This window comes from Muntiacus reevesi, chromosome X, assembly GCF_963930625.1.
Source record: "Muntiacus reevesi chromosome X, mMunRee1.1, whole genome shotgun sequence".
Classification (NCBI taxonomy): domain Eukaryota; kingdom Metazoa; phylum Chordata; class Mammalia; order Artiodactyla; family Cervidae; genus Muntiacus; species Muntiacus reevesi.
Genome location: NC_089271.1, coordinates 30,105,889 through 30,127,003, shown reverse-complemented (window position 1 = coordinate 30,127,003; position 21,115 = coordinate 30,105,889). Strand labels below are relative to the sequence as shown.

At 42.3% G+C, this 21,115-nt stretch overlaps 1 protein-coding gene across 4 annotated transcripts in view; it reads left to right on the top strand.

The window, feature by feature from the left end:
- Nucleotides 1-21,115, top strand: part of DMD (dystrophin) — a 2,163,935-nt gene that overhangs the window by 2,052,472 nt on the left and 90,348 nt on the right. For all 4 annotated transcript variants that reach the window (XM_065915496.1, XM_065915495.1, XM_065915498.1 and 1 more), the window contains 3 exons: nucleotides 11,484-11,685; nucleotides 13,860-13,945; nucleotides 15,928-16,085. In XM_065915496.1, the coding sequence (XP_065771568.1) occupies nucleotides 11,484-11,685; nucleotides 13,860-13,945; nucleotides 15,928-16,085 (446 nt within the window). The remainder of the gene's footprint in view (nucleotides 1-11,483; nucleotides 11,686-13,859; nucleotides 13,946-15,927; nucleotides 16,086-21,115) is intronic.

The window sequence follows — 21,115 nt, the reverse complement described above, 5'->3', positions numbered from 1 at the left end:
GAACTTGGGTGAGATTTTAGGGGACATGGTGGAGGTGGTGAAGTGGGCTTAGAAGTCAGTGAAAAGTGGGGATGTAGAGAAAGTTGGTTGAGACGATTCTTGGAGAAAGGTTGTGAAGGGAAGCCGGGCAGTTGTTAGCTGGAAGGGGCGGAGAAGTTAATGGAGGGTACATACATTTAGACTGAGAGAAGCCCGAATCTATTTCAATGAGTATTAGAAGACAGGACAAAATGAACATTGTTGACTGAAGAGGAGATAATAAAACATGTGAATCCTGGGAGGATGGGAGAAGATAACCCAGAGCTCATGAGAAGGAAGGGTGTGCCTGTCTTCCAAGGTAGTGAGTAGGGTGAGGAGAGGATGTGAGCAGGGCCAGGTGACTGAGGAGACCTGGGGGAGGCAGGCAAGGGATGCCCATGGACGGGGCTCCATTTTCGGCATGAAGGTGGAGGAGAGTTCCTGTGCTGCAGTTAACAGCAGAAAGTCGAGGTTGGCCTTACCTCTGTGGCCAGGGAGAAGGCTATTTTGGAAAGCAGCATCTTGGAGCTCAGTATCGGCTGAGTGTTTTAGGGCTGCACCCATCTCGGGGGGATTTCTCCAGGAGCTGGATGATTCTATTCCAGGTGGGCAGAGGCCAACTGGGCAAGAGAAATGAGGCTCTGGTCAAAAGAGGGGGTAAGTGGTTGGAATGCTGTCTGCCCAGTCCACATTGGGCAGGAGAAGCTGGGAATTCAGGTGGAAGCTGGGAATTAGGTGGTAGTGTGGTCAAGCGGCCAACAAACACTTCAAGGAGGTAGAGGAAGAGATTGTGTGGAAGTGACTGGAAGGCCAAAAGTTGTGGCCAGATGGCAGCAAAGCTCAACAGTTTTTCGGAAGCAGGACGGGTCAGCTGATTGGCTCTAGGACATGACCATTTGCATGGGTGGTAGAGGTGGACTAGATGTCAATTTCCCTGCAGTTGAAATAAGAACTTAAGGAACTGAATGGCTAGAGTGACACATGAGTCATGATGACCAATATTGAAATCACCCCAAATTGGACCCAAACTGGACTGAATTGAACCCAATTCACAGCCGAGAGCTGTGAACCCTGGCAACCAAAACTTTAGGAATGAAGGTATCTGACCAGGGGGTCTGCAGAAGCTAGCAGGAAGATGGTCAAGGAGTGTTGTTGGTGTGTGAGTTTCTACATGGTGGTGAAGACATGGCTTAGAAAGGAAATTGTTCGGAAGGAGAGAATAGGTCTGTCCTCTTTATCTTGGTCTCTCCAGTGCTCAGCACGAAGCCTGGCACAGAGAAGGGCTTAATCTGTTTTCACAGAATGGATGTGTGAATGAAAGGAGATTTGGGTTTCCATTTCTATATAGGCTAGACTGTGAAGCTGTCACTTTTCAGCTGTATAGCTGCTAAGCTTAAGTGGTTTTTAGAAACTCTCTGGGCCTATGATTTCTGTAGGGACCTGTTGAATGTACCAGAGCTGGAAAGAGGTAATTTGGGGTGGGGGAGTCAGAGGCCGGGTGGAGAAAGTCTTCTGCCTCTTTTTCATCTTCCATCTCTGCCCCATCCCAGAGGTAGTGCCTCCCACTGAGAAAGGGACGACTGTGAAATGGCTACTGTAGAGTACTATGGTGTACAGTCCTGTGAGACCCTAAAAGTTCAGTAGAGATAATATGTTGTGCCAGGTCATACTATGAAAAAGCCCCCAAATTGACTAGATTGGACCACCCTTTCCATACTATTCCTCGCAGATTTAGGCATTATTCAGTTCTCCTGTCAAAAAGTCTTTCCATTCACGAATGTGTCTTATTGTCTGTCATCTTACTGTATGTTAAAATTTCCAATAAACATGGGAAAAATGGGGGAATCTGATATTATAAAACATTTTGGCCACGAGTGGTTATGACCTCATAACAAAGTTAAGCTCTGAATGTGGAATGTAAAATTTTCACTTTTCAACTACTGTGCAACTCTCAGCACTTCCTTTCTCAGCATTACTTTTCTCATATTTGAAAAAGATTTAGGCACGGCAAAACGAGGGTGTATTTATCTAAATTAAGTGCTGGATTCTCAGGAATGGTAGAAGGGTTCCACGTGCAGTATGAATACAGAATGAAGAGCTCACCTATCCTTTTATTATTGAAAACATGCATGATCACCTTACTTAACTGTTCAGTAGATTATTTCAGAATTTCCCCTTAATTTTAGATACGCTTTGGTTTCCCTTCCGGCCTTTTCTTCATTTCTATGTCTGTAAAGTCATGATAAAGAGCTATTGTCTGGGGTCAGAAAATAAAACTTGTCCTGGCTAGCTTTTCCAACCGAAGGTCATTTCCACTAACTTTTACTTTAATGAAAATTAATGATGTTATCTCAATGATTTCCTGATGCCAGTTAAGAGTTTGAATTACAGATGCCTTAGAAAATATGCCATGCTGCTGCCATTAAGCACTTAGTCTTATTATTTTTTCACTGCACTATCAAAGCTTCAATACTGCAGAAACCTAAATACCACAATGTTATCCACTGTAGAGAGTTTGCTGTTTAAGTCTAGAGCGTCATCATTGGTCTATAATGTCCCCAGTTTGTAATCGGTTTAATGTTGCATGACTCTGTACTGCCTTTCAAGGCATCGTGAATGAAAATTAAACTCGACAGAAAAGCAGAGACAAAGAGAAAATCTGGGTAAGACGGATTTATAAGCCGGTCCTATGGCTGATAACCCATTGAAAGTTACAAAGAAGATAATCTGAGTTTTTTCTTTCTCCTGCTGTGGTTCTCATGGCATCCTATAGGTTTGCGGCTTCTAAAATTAAAAATATAGCCAACTTCTAAGAGCAGAGATAAAAAAAGCACTTAACAAAACTCGTGTATTTAGTTTATTAGTGTGTGGTGGGTTGGAGAGAGCCCAAACCATAGGGCTAAATATACTGCAGTGGATAAATGTGACAGATATTCTGCAAACAAGAAATAGAGAACAATTTGCTTCTGTTCGGCAACTAAATCACACAGTGGAGAAATTTTCTACTGCCTGGAATTGTCTGCATAGAGGCACAATTGCCAGACTCATCCTTCCCACAAGGTAGCTTAAAAAGGTGCTCCTTCTGGACCCAGGCACCTCACTTTTGGTGAATGTACAGAAAGGTGGCATCAGATAGGATTTGGTTGCTAAAAACTGAGAGGACCCACCATGTAACATGGCTTACAAATCTATATTCTCCTGCAGAACAAGTTTACATACAGGCAACAGTGACAGTCAGGATATGCCTCTATGGCCACTGGCTACCTCACAGCCTGAGTACCTGAGAGGCCAGTGTAATTATTTGGTCCCTTTTCTGCAAAAAATCTGTTCCCACATACCATGTGTTATTGGGTTGACCAAAAAGTTTATTAGGGTTTTCCCAGAAGATGGTTCAGAGAAACCCAAATGAACTTTTTGAACCAGCCCAATATTGGGGGATTCCCAGGTAGTTCAGCTGGTAAAGAATCCACCTGCCATGCAGGACACCCCGATTCGATTCCTGGGTCAGGAAGTTCCCCCGGAGGAGGGATAGGCTACCCATTCCAGGATTCTTGAGCTTCCCTGGTAGATCAGATGGTAAAGAATCCACCTACAATGATCCCTGTGTCAGCAAGATCCCCTGGAGAAGGACATGGCAACACACTCCAGTATTCTTGCCTGGGAAATCCCATGAACAGAGGAGCCTGGTGGACTACAGTCAGTCCATGGGCTCACAAAGAGTCAGACACAACTGAGCAACTAACACACGTTCTCTTCCACTGTAGTCCTGCTTGAAATGTGTCCAGCACCAGGAGTTACTAAGGAAAAGAAGGGTGAGTTCTCAGCCACGGTACTCATGCTGTTAAGGAGAACCTTGGAGGTTCCACTCTCCAGTTATTGTGGCTTCCATTTCTAGTTTCCATCCTTCTCTTTCCTCCTGGATTTGGAGCCCCTTGATGTGTTCTTTTTGCACTAGGAGATCTCTTCCACCAGTTTCTCCTTTTTCACTTAAAGAAAAATCTGCCTGGCCAGGTAGTCCTCTCCCAGCTCCTAATTCTCCTAGGGTTCTTTTATTTTAAGGGCCCCCTGCTCTTTGGTCCACCAGATATGTTGCCACCATGTGGTAACATCTTCACTATAACTAGGAAATACAATTCAGAGTCTCCCAGGCAGATGTCGTAGGGATAGTAGTCACTCCTAAACAGACCTTGGTTTTGAAATGCCACAGAAATATCAACAGCCATCCATAGCAAATTGCTGACTTTTCATCTTAGGCCAGTGACATATAACTTGCTCTATTAAAGACACAGAGACAAGTGCACCTGACCACAATTATGGTGTGACAATGAACCTGATCAGTGGCCCTGGGATTTACTTGTGTTCCTTGAGCAGAAGACACATGGGGGCAGAATGGCTCTCACTACTGGCTGCCTAAATGAAGTTCTCATGAATATTAAGTATTCATGTGTATAATTACTGCCTCTTATATATTTCATATACAATAAACACTTTGTACTAAGGTACCTCTGCACTATTAGGTGTCTTGTCTCTTCGTCCTTCAGTTCCTTTCTATCCCTTTCTGTGTTTAACATAAACATGCTGGTCCTTCCATTTTCCCCCAGCACATCTCATGAATTCTACCCATGTCAAACAAACTTCTATACTCAAAACATTTTAAAAGGTTTAACCTATGATTTACAGATTATTTGATTATTTAAAGTGGAATTTAAAACTCTCAAAAGTGAATGTATATTCCATCCAGATTATCCATGTAATCTAGACGTTTACGTGGAAGCTTCGATATGAAGAAAATGTATCAGTGATAAATCTGAATGTCTAATTAACAACAACAACAAAACAGCCAAATTTTTGACTTTTCAATCTCAAGGAAGTAGACCCACCAAATTCAGCTTCATTTTCCTCAATGATCCAAGCATCCCAATTGTCCCTTCACTCATCTGTAGCTCTCCTCACACACTAATGAGGCCAATAGCTTTTTTAAACCCGTATATATTACGACAGATGGGGTATATACCATCTAAACTTGCTACCACATACCTTTCTACCCAGTACCTTTTATAATCCTTCATCTTCACAATGAATGACCAACACTGCATGGTTCAGATATGACTGGTTGAATATTCCCACGGGGTGCTTTCCCACACAGGTGCTTACTGACAGATACATCCTGTGAAACAGACTCCAAAAGACATGATGCCGTCCAGGTCACAGTCAGAACTCCTGTCTCCTCACCCAGTGTGTTCAGTAGACCAGCCAGCAGTACTGTTCACTTCCTGGCTCTTTAAAGGGGCATGAGTCATAGCCAAAGAGAGCACTGTTGATGTTCAGTCATTCAGTCGTGTCCGACTCTTTGTGACCGCGTGGACTGCAGCACACCAGGCTTCCCTGTCCTTCACCGTCTCCTGGAACTTGCTCAAACTCATGTCCATCGAGTTGGTGATGCCATCCAACCATCTCATCCTCTGCCATCCCCTTCTTCTCCTGCCGTCAGTCTTTCCCAGCCAGGGAGCATATTATTCTCTTATTCTAAGCCTCTTTCTAGGCACGAGCATTGTGTTAGTTTTTCAGTTTTTCACACCCATGTGGTGACTTTCTTCCCTTCAGCAACAATCTTACCTTTCTTCCTTATTATTGCATTTTAATCCAATCTCTCCACCACCCCACTCCTGTCCTCCCCTCCCAGCAGAGAGTATATTCCCCTGGGCTCAGCCACTGTGCTCGTCCACATTTAGGTGGTAGCAAAATGAGACATGCCTGGATTTTGCCTTCTTCTTCTTTTCCCACTTTTTGATAAGGGCTCCCACTGGTTCCAAACAGAAAAAAATGGAGCCGTCCTATCCAGTAGGTAACAAAGCATGTGTTATGTTCAGCCCTAGTCAGGTGAGGTGTGAGAAGGGGGTAATTCAGCCCATGAGTCCTGTGGAACTCTTGCACTTACCTTCCAACTAGCAGTCATAGTCTCTTCTTTCAGGATATTACCAGCCTTTAAGACTCTTCAATTGTAGCCCCAGTCCAGGGACTACTAGTGTTGCATTGAAAAAGAAAATTATGGTAAACTAAGGGACAGCCAGAAGTTCCCCACTTGGATTATGTTTCTAATTGTAATTGTTCTCACAGATGTAGCCCATTTATCAAAAATGCTAGTTCCCAGGTTCCTTTGACTGGAACTCCACCTGCAGGCCAGAGAGGCTGAAACTCAATGGAAGGAGATTCTGAACTTTTAAAGCTTTTGCTCCTCCAAGCAAGGAAGTTAGTTTCTAGCAGCCTAACCATCAGTTTGCCATCCCTTTCTAATCCATTCTTCTAACTCCTGGAGTTCAGGTTCTACCATTTCCAGAATCCAGTAGAAAGTTGTACTATTGATAACCATTTTCAAAGCCTGTACTTCTTCAGACCCAGGGTAGCTTGGCAACCAACATCAGTGGTTCATTTTCATCCCTTTTATCAGAATCATCTTCTTTTCCTTTGAAAAGAATGCCTTCCCCATATTTTCAGCTAAGAATGAGTTGAAGCCTTCTAAACCATCTCAGTTCTTGCACTAATTGCTCTGGTCATGACAGGTAAGCTCAAGAGCTGATGAGGGCTCAAAATAAGAGTCCTTACAAATCTACCATTCATTACAGGAGAAAGGAGAAGCCTACCATGTACCAACAACATTAAAAGAGGGCCATGCGTCACAACCACAGGGTGGGGGTCTGCAGAGGCCAAGTGTGAGCTCCAAGTGCCCTCTCTCTGTCAGGGCCAGAACAGGGTGCACATTCTCTCTTGGATCGAGAACTACCAGTGTGAGCACAGGGCACTTTAGAAACCAAGGCTCACCCATCAGAGTCTCAGCCAGGATTGCTTATAACTGCTGGTGCCCTGGATATCTTCTCCCTATATTTGTTGTTGTTCAGTCTCCCAGTTGTGTCTGACTCTTTGCGACCCCAGGGACTGCAGCACGCCAGGCCCTCCTGGAGTTTGCCCAAGTTCATGTTCATTGCATCAGTGATGCCGTCCAGCCATCTCATCCTCTGACACCCTCTTGTCCTTCTGCCTTCAATCTTTCCCAGCATCATGGGCTTTTCCAATGAGTCATCTGTTCGCACCAGGTGACAAAAATACAGAGCTTCAGCTTCAGCATCAGTCCTTCCAGTGACTATTCAGGGTTGATCTCCCTTAAGATTGACTGGTTTGATCTCCTTGCTGTCCAGGGGACTCTCAGAAGCCTTTTCCAATACCACAATTCAGAAGCATCAATTCTTTGCCATTCTGCCTTTGCTCCCTACATAGCCAGTCTCAAACCCAGTGGCCTCCATGGGCCTCAATGAGACCAGGTAAAAATGGCTAATGTTACTGCTAGCAGTATACAACTGTGATAACCTGTAACCCATGGCTACCCATAAACACAGTGAGTCACTTCTTTTTACTGCTTTGATCAAGGCTCCGCATTATGTGGCTGGTTTTAGCAAAACATGCCTTGCCAGCCTCAGAGTCTCTGGAATAAACCCTCGCAGCAAAGATAACAACATCAAAGCACATTGACTTTCTTGCTAGGCAGAGATTTTTTTGAGAAGTCCTTCAGCCTGAAGGGTAAGCCACCTGTGGAAAGATATGATGTCCACAACAGCCTCCTCTTCCCACAGACACCTTCTGCCTGGGCCAGAAAGTCAGCAGACATGTAGGAGTTACCCACCCCGTCTGTGTCTTTACTACTGAGGTTACAGGATTGTTGATATGTTAACACGGAGTATCCAGGTTGACCCACAGGACGAGCCCAGGGTTGTGTTTGTGTGGGCACCACCAGACTTACTCTAACCAACATTTTGGTGCTTTTTTTCCTCCCCATATTATTGCTAGTAGAGAAGGGAGTTTTTTTTCCTGTACAGTCTGGAAGGATTACCTCTGCCACCCACCTTTCTTCTTTTCAGTACATGCCCCCACCTGTCGTGCCATAATACCCAGAGCAAGTCTCCTCTCTGGTCTCAATTTTCCCCAACTGCAAATGCTTCTGAAAGGGGCTTTCTAGTTCACAACACTGAAGATTCTGTATAAGACAAAAAAAAAAATCCAGCAAAACTCCTCACTTGTGGCATATATAGAAAAGAATGGTGTGGACATTTAAGCCTAGGATGTCAAGAGGGTGAAAAAGTGAAAGCGTTAGTCATTCAGTCATGTCCGACTCTTTGGGATCCCATGGACTATAGCCCGCCAGGCTCCTCTGTCCACGGGATTCTCCAGGCAAGAATACTGTGGGTTGCCATGCCCTCCTCCGGGGAATCTTCCCAACCCAGGGATTGAACTTGGATCTGCTGCACTGCTGGCAGATTCTTTACTTTCTGAGCTAGGTGATCAGGCCCAAGCAGCACCTTGGGAACCATTCATGGGATCCTGTGCTTGAGACCCCACCCTGCCCCATCCCCTTCGTTTTCTGCTTTTCTTGCTTAGCAAAGAGAACCCTGGAGAGCTGGTCATTTTTTGTCTTGCCCCCTCTGTCACCCCCAGATGGTCCCTATGCTTCACTGGCATCCAAACCTCTAGCATCCTCTACTGTGAAAATAATTTTTGAAAGAAAAGGTGTATTAGAACATACTTGGATTTTTTTTATAGCTTTAAAATATATTCTCTAGTGAATACACTAAAGGAGATATATTCTTCCCCTAAATGGAAATTCCTAGCTTGAGGTAAAAGGATAGTTTCACAGAATTGTGGCTGCTGGTTGCTTGTTGAGGCTTCTGGAAACAACTAATCATTATGTTTAATGTTTCATCAAAAAATGCCAGTGTGTTCTCCAAGATGCTCATTTCGCACAGTTAAGTATATGTTTGTGTGGCAATTACATTGCTCCTATTGATTTTCTCACGTCTTTGCAAGTCCATGGTATCGGCTCTATATACCTCAATAGGAGTCTTTTACCAATTATTCCGTGAAAGTGGAGTTCTGTTTGATATGTTAATTTTAGGAAAATGTGTTCTCCAGTCTTCTGTGATGGATCATTCTCGTGTTTAATGACATTTGGTTTTAGCAGAGTGCACTGCACAGTATTTCTCTTCCCAACTATGTCATCTCCTGCTCCTATGATTTTGGAGCAGTTGCTTTGCACCCCTCTGGAGCTATTGATGCTCCTAATTTCCTATTCCGTGTGTTACCCATTCACCTGTACAGAGAGGAGAGTAGGCCCCATAAAAAGAAAAGAAATGCCATTTTGCTGTTGGTTGTTTGTGTCCATCACACAGGGAAATTAGACTCTTCATACCAAAGTGAGTCTTACAGATTCTCACTTGTTAGCTCTTATATCCATGGATATAAAGCAAAATATCTATCATGATTAAGGAAAAGTAACAACAACAACAACAACAAAAACAGTAGAAAAACTTCGAACCACCCACTGCTTCCCTCAGTATACAAAGAAACATGTTGGGAATATTGGTATTTGGAGGAAGTCTGGTCTTCTCTTCTGCTGATGAAAATGGTGTGCTGATTACGCACATACATACCTGAAAACCTGTCCTGAGAGGAAATCACGCACATAGCAGAGAGGATGAAAGCCGGTGTCTTTTGTTTCTGCATTTCCCTCTGGTCTGCCATACAGTCCACACTCAGCCTTCCCCTCCTCTTGTCCCCCTACCTCCTTGTATTGTTATTTTTTTTAATCTTTTTTTTCCTTTTTCCTACCTCCCTCCCTGTCAAATCAAGTTATGTTCCTTTCTGCCACTTGAAACACAGTCTCAGCTTCCATATAAAGAGGTCATTCCTTTATCTTGAGAGTATTTTTAAGCAGAAGAGTGGGGAGCTTTGATTTGATAGGATGAGTGCTCCTGCAATAGTAGGGAGACTGGTCCATGGACATAGAGGGCTTTACTCACTGGGCTGAAAGACAAAGTGAAAAAACAAACAAACACTTGCATCCACCATGGGGCTCTCTTCATGCTTCCAGGGAGACTTCAAAAGGGTATTATTTTCCTTTTTGAAAAGAGAAAAACGTGCAGTACATAGGTATTAACCTACACAGGTATTAACCACTACTTTGGGGTTTTGTCCTTAACATTTAATTAGAACTAGCCACAAACAGTAACTAGGAAAATGCATTAAAGCCTTAAATTTGCATCTGTTTAGTGCGGGGCATGACTGTGTTTATCTGAAGTTACATTTAGAATTTTCTTGCCTCCTCCCCCAGGGTGCATGAGAAATTAACTTAATTACCATTGGCTCTCTCTTTCTCTCTCAAAGGACTGAGAATGTAGACCAGAGCTTAGATGTATAAGGTGTCATAAAAGCAATGCTGTTGCATTCTCAATTTGGCTAATAAATTGACTTTAGAGAAAAGCATCTTCCTGGGACCCTTCGGAGTAAAGCTTATGATTTGCTGATGTTGGACAAGGTTGAGGTTTCACTTTTGATACATGTTTGTCTTTTGGTATACCATTAAATACCATCTTAGATCACAGAAACCTCCCACTCCCCACCAGACTTACAAAGTTCTTGTGCTGTGCTATGCTCAGTCGCTTCAGTCATGTCCAACTCCTTGCAACACCATGGACTGTAGCCCAACAGGCTCCTCTGTCCATGGAATTCTCCAGGCAAGAATACTGGAATGGGTTGCCATTTCCTTCTCCAGGGGATCTTCCCAACCCAGGAATCAAATTTCACACATCTCTTGCATGAAATACACAGTAGGTGAAAGGAGAAGTAAGTGAGCCTTAGATCTGAAAACTGGATAGGTGATGCAGTTATTTTAGTTTGTCTATAGAAGATTTTAGTGAAGTTGAGTATTTTTTCACCTAGTGTTAAAGTAGCAAGAGAGATTAGGAGGTGACTGATATTTCAAGGAGAAAAATACTTAATGATTATAAATGCATAGCTGGAAATCGAGTTTATGCAACCCTAACCATACAGATTAATCAAACTGACCTTCTCTGATACTAATACAAGAAAGTACTGTTAGGAACCTTTGAAAATCTCTAGTAAAACAGTTTTATTCCCCCCTGTGATTTGGGTGGAAATGACTATGTTCCTATAGAACACTATGGGTCCCTTTAACTCCCCCAAATTACCCAATAGTTCCGACATAGGTACTGTCTCTTCGCTCACTTCTTCACCCATTGCCAGTGAGACTTCAGAACAACTTCTGAGCTTGTGAATAACTGAATAAGTGAAAGTTGCTCAGTCGTGTCTGACTCTGTGACCCCATGGACTATACTGCCCATGGAATTCTCCAGGCCAGAATACTGGAGTAGGTAGGTTTTCCCTTCTCCAGGGGATCTTCCTGACCCAGGGATCTATCCAGGGTCTCTTGCACTGCAGCTGGATTCTTTACTCATCAAACTCATAGCCAAGAGATGGGAGAAGACACTTGAGTAAGAGAGGGTAGGGTTCAGGTTTGGTGTTTACTAAAGGTTATAAGACCATCCTACTAGGATTGTCAGAAACAAGAACAGAAGGGTTTTCCCCTTGAAATGACCAGTGATGTTCTGTGACTCTTGCAGTGGATCTTTTGAGCCTGTCAGCTGCATGTGATGCCTTGGACCAGCACAACCTCAAGCAAAACGACCAGCCCATGGACATCCTGCAGATCATTAACTGTTTGACCACTATTTATGACCGCCTGGAGCAAGAGCACAACAATCTGGTCAACGTCCCTCTCTGCGTGGATATGTGTCTCAATTGGCTGCTGAATGTTTATGATACGTACGTATGGCAGGCTTTCTCCAGACTCTACCACGGGAGGCTTAGTTTACAGAACGGTGACGGTGTAATTAGCATCACAGCAGGGCTTTGGTCTCGAAATATGGTCCTCAGGATGAAAGTTTCATGAAGCCGTGTGACCAAATGCTATCCCTGTGATTGATCATTTTTGCATTTAATGGAACTAAAAAAAAATGTTTTGATATGCTGGGAGGTAAAGAACTAGGATGTAGATTGCACTCAGATTAGAAAGCAGACAAAACCTCGAGATACTCATTTTTCCAGTAGTAGGATGAGTCAGCGTGTAGCCGTTGGTTCTTGCCCTTGCTAGCCTGTGTATCTTGAATTCCTCCACTCTTTTCGGGTGTGGCTCCTTCTACCCAAAGAGATGCACTCCTGGAGGTGTGACACTCCTGTCCCCAGCTCCAAATAGTGTTAGCTGATACTCAAGAGATTTTTGCAGAGGAGTGTGAATGGTTATGCAAAAAGAAAAATGAAAACAAGCCCTTAATGCAGCAAATTCAGATCCTCAAATGGAGGAATTCTGTTTGTTTTTGTTTTGTTTTTTTATAAATCAGGATTGACGAAGTTTTAGTTTGGCACCTCCATTCATGCCTCTATCTGAGAGAGTGCTTGTTTTTATCTTTGGGATTGCCACCCGCCCCCCCCCCCCCCCAGTTTTGTCTTGAGCTTAATGAAGACGACTGAGGAAGGTAGCGGCAGGAATTGGTCTTAATTTCAACTGAATTCTTCTTAGGCATCAAACTTATTATATGCCTGATTTCACATGTCAGCAAGAACATATTCCGCATTTAGAAATCTGGGAAGCTTTTCTGAAAGGAGTCGCATAGCAACTATTTTAGTTTTGCCTTTGCTTTAGATTTCTACCACCTCCTGGATTAAAATGTATACTTTTTTTCCTTTGTTATTTTGCTAAGATAGTGCTTGTTAAATTCCAAGGCTATTGAATTCTTATCATTATCTACCAAGCCCTTGATCATGTCGGATTTTAATTGCGGATTATACTTACATTTGCTTTGAGAAGGGTTTCTATTCAGGTCTTCCCTCAAATATATTTCAGCACCCGTTTTCTTTGCAGATGATGTACAAATGAATTCTGAGTATATGACTTCCCTTCTCTATGCCTGAATATTATTTGGGGACAATGTTAACTCCTTGAAGACCTGAGCTACTGTATAAAATTTGTGAAACTTTTGATTTGCCTTTTTAAAGAGGGAAAATGGTAAAAACTTTACAGTGATAATACTTTTTCATGAATGTATTAGGACCCAGGATTTCTGTTTGTCTAATGTATTTCGTAAATTGTACCAGTTGCAAGCTGAGCATATTGTTCACTAATAGTAACCACTCTTTAGACCTATCCTTTGCAGTTATTCTACAGACTTTTTTTTGAACCAAGATATATGGTTCAGTTGTTTTTCATAACAAAATAAAAGCTGAAAATGATCAAAAGACAGGTTTTACAAAATGAAAAACTTGTGCGTTCCCCCATGGATACAATGAACTTGTTAATAAATTTGTCATGTAGAATGGTTTGTATGTAAAATAAAAGCATATGTATGTTAAAACATTGTTATAGCAATAGGATATTTTTAAATTGCTCCTTAAGATCATCTGTTCCAATGCCCTCTAATAGATTGTATCATATTTTTTCTTGTAGAGATAAATGTTCATATTTTATACTATGTGTCTTGTGGCCTGAAGTGACTAATTTTCTTCTCAGTAAGAGGCCATCTGATGAAAAGCTAAATGAGTGTTGAAGAGGGCAGAGCAGTTAGTTGCTGGTAATTTTTTGCCTTCAGTAACCAAAGTGGGTAAATTGCTTAGCACATACTAGTAATTCTTCCCCTTATCTACTTAAACCCAGGTGGCTCTCCAAAGATAAATAAAAGAATCTTTTTCTTATTTTATGTAGAGAAATGCTTACCATTCGAGTAAGGTCTTTTAGAAACTGAAAACTTGGTAAATGTTCACTGGTCAAGTTGGTCAGATTTCCATTTCATTCTAGGTCATCAGCCAAATAGATAATGAACTCAGAAATGTTAATGATCTTAATAAAACAATGGTCAATAGAGTTCCCACATCCAAGTTTTTTTTTTCCCTTAACTAAGAAGAAAGTGGCAGTAATTGTTTTCTGCTTTGATTATTCATCATAGGGGCCGAACAGGGAGGATCCGGGTCCTGTCTTTTAAAACTGGCATCATCTCTCTGTGTAAAGCGCATTTGGAAGACAAGTACAGATGTAAGTCATGTGTACCCTTTTATCAATGTTGGCTAATTACCCCAGTTCTAGATGGGCAATGACACAGTGTTCTTCGTTGACAGCAGGTTCCTCGTTTAAGATGTAAAACTACTCTTAGACAGGCATAAAATTTGGTTTGTGCTGTTCTCTGTCAGACATGAAATTGTAGGTATTTAAGTAGAGAACGAGGATTAGCTTCTCCAGTATGAGTATTATTTTACATTACATCAACTGTGTCTGAATAAAACACATGTTCCTTGGGGATAAAGTCTGATTTCCTAACCCTTTTGTCTAAGTCAGAAAAAATAAATGTGAAGGTTTAATCCATGCACATGCCTCATCTTTGGATTCTTATTTAAAGAGTACTATCTGGCATTCATGTTCAACAAACCTTGTTTATTTTATAATCATCTTACTGCGAATTTTACTGACATATTCAATTCTATGATGTGATTAACATTTTATTATTTGAGAGACAGCTTGCCATTTCTTACAGGGTAAATATCACCTTACAGAATTTCCTTTTGATTAGCCATTGGTTCTTCTGCATAAAATTTGTTAATCCAAATTAAAAGCAAATGCTAGCGGAGGGGTGGTTGAGGTGACGAAGCAACCGTTCTTTCCCATTGTGAAGGCATGTACTTGTTTTTCCCCTTTAAATGCTCATGAGAAATCTTTTCGGTAGGAATATTAAACAAACCTAGTATATCTTGTCTTTTCTCTTTTCCCCTAAGGCCTAGCCACACAGGGATGTGGAGATGTGCTGAGCTTAAGGATAGGCAGAAGATAAAAGAGATTGAATTCCTACAAAGCCATTCTGTGTCCTACTGCTCACTTCCCCCCAGGAGTAAACCACAAGATACACAAGCTCTTTTAGCTCTCACTTTTATGTAGTTTCCACTTGAGTTTTTCTCATCCTAAGAACCCAAGAAAAAAGAACAGCTTTCGTTAGCTGTTTGAAAATATGTTTTGGATGAAACAGAATATTTCTGTGGGCTTTCGTCCTTTAAATATTGTAGCTACTTGTTGTAGGTTAGCTTTTACTTTAAGCTTGCTAATGGTAAAGTACCAGCACATCATAATACTTACCTGATAAACCAAGGAAGCTTCTAGCCTGTGTTTCAACTATTATACTAAGAGGGAACAGGTTTGAGGTTGGCCAAACAAAAATATTAACTTCAAACTGGGATGTTTGAAGGTAATTCATAATTTTGAAATTTTGTGGATGTACTGGAGAGCTGGGGGGTGGGCTTGTGGGAGATCTCAAGTGTTGTCACTGCCATCTGAAATAAATATCCCATTCAAACACTGAATTTCTGAGAGTTTAAAGTGTGTATATGATTAGGGAAAGATTTCATGGATTGACTTTCTTGGCAACTTTTATTTCAATACAAGATAGGATTAAAATAATTAGAATTCTGAGATCAAAAGTTGTTGCAAGTGTTCAGTGCATTCATTCATTCTGTGAATCCACCTATTTTGGGCACCTGCTCTCATTCCGGGGCTGCTTTTCTGCTCTACCCATTTCTAACACACAGTTGCTGTGTGGTCCCGATTTTGATATATTTTGGGATCTGATGTCCACAGGGGATAGCTCTTTGGGCCCGCTCTATGTCTCTTAATGCTAAAACATTTATTGTATGATGGAGGTCATGTCCTATATATAAACTATTTTCCAAAGGATTACGTTCTGGCTTAGGAAAAAGTCACATGTCAGAACTGTATGTAAATTCTCATTTCTTACAGGGCTATAGTTTACTTAAACATTGTCACACTTTATATATACACAGTGGTGATTAACTTGATCCATAAAAGTAATAAATGTGCAGATTAGTGTACAGTAGAAGCAACCCATCTGGGCGAGTGGGGAATCCATCTCTCCTCTTGAGAATCGATACTGGAACTGAGTAGGTGGTTTAGTTGTGCTAGCATCTACTTGATGCCACTTTTTGATTGCTGGAATTCTCTTCTTCCTCCTGTAGACCTTTTCAAGCAAGTGGCCAGTTCAACAGGATTTTGTGACCAGCGCAGACTGGGCCTCCTTCTACATGACTCTATTCAAATCCCAAGACAGTTGGGTGAAGTTGCATCCTTTGGGGGCAGTAACATTGAGCCAAGTGTCAGGAGCTGCTTCCAATTCGTAAGTTATTCACCTTCTTGAGTAACATATTTATTCTTCTGCATTTGGGGAATTAATGGAAAAACCACAGAACTGTAGTTTCTCACATTAGCTCTTCCGTAGGCAGGTAGGTAGGGGATTTTTGAGATTCAAAACCTCTGTGGGCAGTGGCTTCTGGAACTGTGGGATTGGGGAGAGAGGACAGTGCACAGGAATGGAAAGAAGTCTGTGACCACAGCCAGAACCCCACGGGCTCCTAGGGTGTTGGTGGGAAAGTGAATCTGCAGTGATTCAGCTAGGGAGGAAATAAATCTCCAGCCAGAGACATCCTTTGTAAAAAAAGAAAATGACCTCTGTAGGTGAGTTTCATGGTCTCTTACTTTTTTCCCTAAAATTTTGATATTTTCCCTAAAATTATGATGTTTCTGTCATCATAACCTTGGATTAACAGTTCTTTTCAGTAACTGTTGGTAAACAGTTAACACAGATATCATTTTTTAAGCTTTCCTGTTGAAATGCCAAAGAATGCTCAAACTACTGCACAACTGCACTCATCTCACACGCTAGTAAAGTAATGCTCAAAATTCTCCAAGCCAGGCTTCAGCAATACATGAACTGTGAACTTCCAGATGTTCAAGCTGGTTTTAGATAAGGCAGAGGAACCAGAGATCAAATGGCCAGCATCCACTGGATCATCGAAAAAGCAAGAGTTCCATAAAAACTTCTATTTCTGCTTTATTGACTATGCCAAAGCCTTTGACCGTGTGGATCACAATAAACTCTGGAAAATTCTTCAAGAGATGGGAATACCAGACCACCTGACCTGCCTCTTGAGAAACCTGTATGCATGTCAGGAAGCAACAGTTAGAACTGGACATAGAACAACAGACTGGTTCCAGATAGGAAAAGGTGTACGTCAAGGCTGTATATTGTCACCCTGCTTGTTTAACTTATATGCAGCGTACATCATGAGAAACACTGGGCTGGAAGAAGCACAAGCTGGAATCAAGATTGCCAGGAGAAATATCAGTAACCTCAGAGATGCAGATGACACCACCCTTATGGCAGAAAGTGAAGAAAAACTAAAGAGCCTCTTGATGAAATTTGAAAGAGGAGAGTGAAAAAGTTGGCTTAAAGCTCCACATTCAGAAAACTAAGATCATGGCATCTGGTCCCATCACTTCATGGCAAATAGATGGGGAAACAGTAAAAACAGTGGTTGACTTTATTTTTTTGGGCTCCAAAATCACTGCAGGTGGTGATTGCAGCCATGAAATTAAAAGATGCTTGCTTACTCCTTGGAAGGAAAATTATGACCAACCTAGACAGCATATTAAAAAGCAGAGACATTACTTTGTCAACAAAGGTCCATCTAGTCAAGGCTTTGGTTTTTCCAGTAGTCATGTATGAATGTGATAGTTGGACTATAAAGAAAGCTGAGCACTGAAGAATGGATGCTTTTGAACGGTGGTGTCAGAGAAGACTCTTGCGAGTCCCTTGGACTGCAAGGAGATCCAACCAGTCCATCCTAAAGGAGATCAGTCCTGGGTGTTCATTGGAAGGACTGATGTTGAAGCTGAAACTCCAGTACTTTGGCCACCTGATGCGAAGAGCTGACTCTTTGGAAAAGACCCTGATGCTGGAAAAGATTGAGGGCAGGAGGAGAAGGGGACGACAGAGGATGAGATGGTTGGATGGCATCACCGACTCGATGGACATGTGTTTGGGTAGACTCCAGGAGTTGGTGATGGACAGGGAGGCCTGGCATGCTGCGGTTCATGGGGTCGCAAAGAGTCGGACACGACTGAGCGACTGAACTGAACTGAACTGATTGTAGTTTTGGCATTCATCTATTCTTCCAGGGGCTGGATGCTGCCTATCCATAGGCTTACAACCAAGTCGGAGGTGCATACTTCCATTAATGTCTGTCAGTAGGTCAGCACACTCCTGTCCATTCTCTTTTGCATCCTGCTCCAAATGCCTTTTCTGCACCATCATCCATGTCCCCAGAAATAGCCTCTTCCTCCCAAATGACTTGTCATTTCATGGATAGCCATTTACTTTGTTCCCCCTTTTTGGTTAGATAGATAATGCTGCAGCGAACATCTTTATGCAGCTCGTTCTTTTCTTTGGTTCAAGCTTTTCCCTTAGGATAAATTCTCAAGAATGGGATTACCAGATATAAACAGTTTTGTAGCTTTTGATACATATTAGCACATGGCTTTTGGTCAAAAGTTGTTCCTATTTGTAATACCACCAGCACTCAAGGAAGAGATATTTGCAGTTTTACATTATTTGCAGTGTTCTTAACGTTTTTTAAATCCTAAGAACCACAGATGTATGGGGTTTCTCATTCCATTCTAATCTCATTACCGACAGAACTAGGTGAATAAGTAACTGGGTTAGACCTGTATATAGTCTTACCACAGACTCAGATAAAACTATAGAAGGCTTCGTGGGCAGAACATTTACATACTTAAAGCAGTTTTAGCATTCATTTAATAGTTAACTGGGCAGATTAAAGAAATGCACATATACAAAGGCTGCTTACATATGCTGTTTGGATTGTTTTGCCCAAATTATGGCAAATTAACTATAAAAGTAAAACAGATGTGGAGAAATACATGCATTTTTTTTCACCTCATACTCAAATCTCCCAAAACATGAGTAGACTATCACTTTCTCTGGGTTTTTTCTAATGTGTTGCTGTATTAGCATTTCTCCTGCAGAACATAGACACAAGTAACTCCCATACAATGAGTATGAATGACCACAAATAATCCAGATTCATTTTTTTTCCAAATCCTATTGCAAAACAACTTGCAGTGACCTACTTTTCCTCCCTCAGTATTGTTTTCTCTTCAGTCAAGTTTCAGTGATTTTTACAGTCTTACTGTGAAACACACACATACAGAGTGTTAATATACACATATATGTGTACAGTTGTGTGTGTCATGTGACTGGGGTTGAGTGCAAGGGTCAGAGCACACACCTGCTGACAACCATCTGTATTCAGTGATGGTTCCTGCCTTGAAGTCAGGTGGACTGGCCTCAGGGCTGCTGCAACCATTGTCCCGTTACCTTGCAGGACTGACATTGCCACCTCCCCTGGACTCTGGTTCTTGCTGTCTATTTTTTTTTAATCTGACATATAACATGTAAATTGAAGGTGTGGCACATGTTGATTTGATACATTTCTATATTGTAATATGATTGCCATTGTAGCAGTAGTTAGCAGTATCAGGTCATAGAATTACCATTTCTCTTCCATGGTGTGAAGAAGTAAGCTCTAGCCTTTGACTGTCTTGAACTTGGGGGTCAGGACCAGGGGCTCCTGAGCAGAAACTCTGCTTTCCATTGGGCCATCCTCTCATCAGGAGGCAGGTCTGTCCCTGTCAGCCAGTTGCATTCTGCTGTGGGATACCTGCTTTATTTACTCACCTGCTGCCTCTAGTTTCACCACATCCTTGTAACAGCTACACTCTATTCTCAGCATTAGAACCCTGGCAGCTCAGACAGTAAAAATATTTGCCTGCAATGCAGGACACCAAGTTTCAATCCCTGGATTGGGAAGATCCCTTGGAGAAGGGAATAGTAACCCACTCCAGGAAAATAGCAAGTATTCTTTCCTGGAGAATCCCCATGCACAGAGGAGCCTGGCGAGCTACAGTCCATAGGATCGCAAAGGGTTGGACACGACTAAATGACTAAGCATGCACAATCACTGTGTGACACCATCCTTAGAAATCTCCCACTTCTTTCCCTGGTTCAAGGAGTAGCTCCTGATTTCTCTGCTTCACTCTCAGACCTTTCCTGATCTGTCTCCATAGCTGCCCATGGTTTGCTTTCACTACCAAGTAACAGCTTCTCACTACTACATTTGTACTGACCACGCTTGTGTACATAATATTGTTATGACTGCTACTGATGATAGTATTTTTTACCTTTGTTTGCACAGTTCTCTCATTTAAATCTTCCGCAACCCTTTGAGGAGAATAGAATTGGCAGGCTTGGGTTCAGGGTTGTTTTTATTGTTGTTTCAGTAGGTGAACACTTTATCAGTGGCCCCTGCATTGCATTTCTTCAGCTGGTGGGAGAGTCTGATTCCTAGTCCAGCGAGCACTTCCCTCTCCTCCCTGCTGGGCCATTTTCCTCCTCATCCCCAAATACGCTCTTTTAAAAAATGTTTCTATTTCTCTCATTTATATTTGGCTGTGCTGGGTCTTCACTGCTGCATAGGCTGTTTTCTAGTTGTGGCGAGTGGGGGCTTCTCATTGCAGTGACTTGTCGCAGTGGCTTCTCTTGTTGCACGGCGCGGGTTCTAGGCACATGGGCCTCAGTAGTTGCAGCTCCCAGGCTCTAGAGCACGGGTTCAATAGTTGTGGCACATGGGCTTAGTTGCCCCACAGCATATGGGATCTTCCCAGACCAGGGATCAAACCTGTGTCTCCTGCATTGGCAGGCCGATTCTTTACCAATGAGCCACCGGGGAAGCCCCATACACTCTTTTTGATATTAAGGCTCTCCAGCTTCCCAAGGTAAAATAACAGGCATATTTTCTAAATATGCTAAATAACAAGATGCTAAATACAAGATGCTAAAATACAAGATGCCGTAACAAAACAGGGAACATAGGAGCGTTGGGGAGTAGAGGATGTCTCATCTTAAGACGTTGAGTATTGGCTAACCAGATGTTGCTGGAAGAATATTGGGCACGTTCTGTAGGTACAGAGCTAGGCAAGGTTTAGATGACTCAGATTTGGGGGCCCTCTCGCCTTGCTAGCCACTGGCAGTCTGCTTGAACAGATCCATTGTGAATTCTTCCTTCAGAATTGGCGTCCTCTCCCCGTCAGCCTTTTCCTCAGCCAGGAGCTCTGGCGTCACCTTGCCTTTTGGAAGCTGTGTGGCTTGCATGAAAATTCAATGTTTGCTGTAGAGAAAGATAGCAAGAGTGAACAATGCCCTCTGCCCTTTGTTTGAAGCATTTAAGACCTTGGGAATGGGGCCGGGCTGGTGGCTTGAGCCAGCCGGCGCTCAAAGGCTGCTCAGTG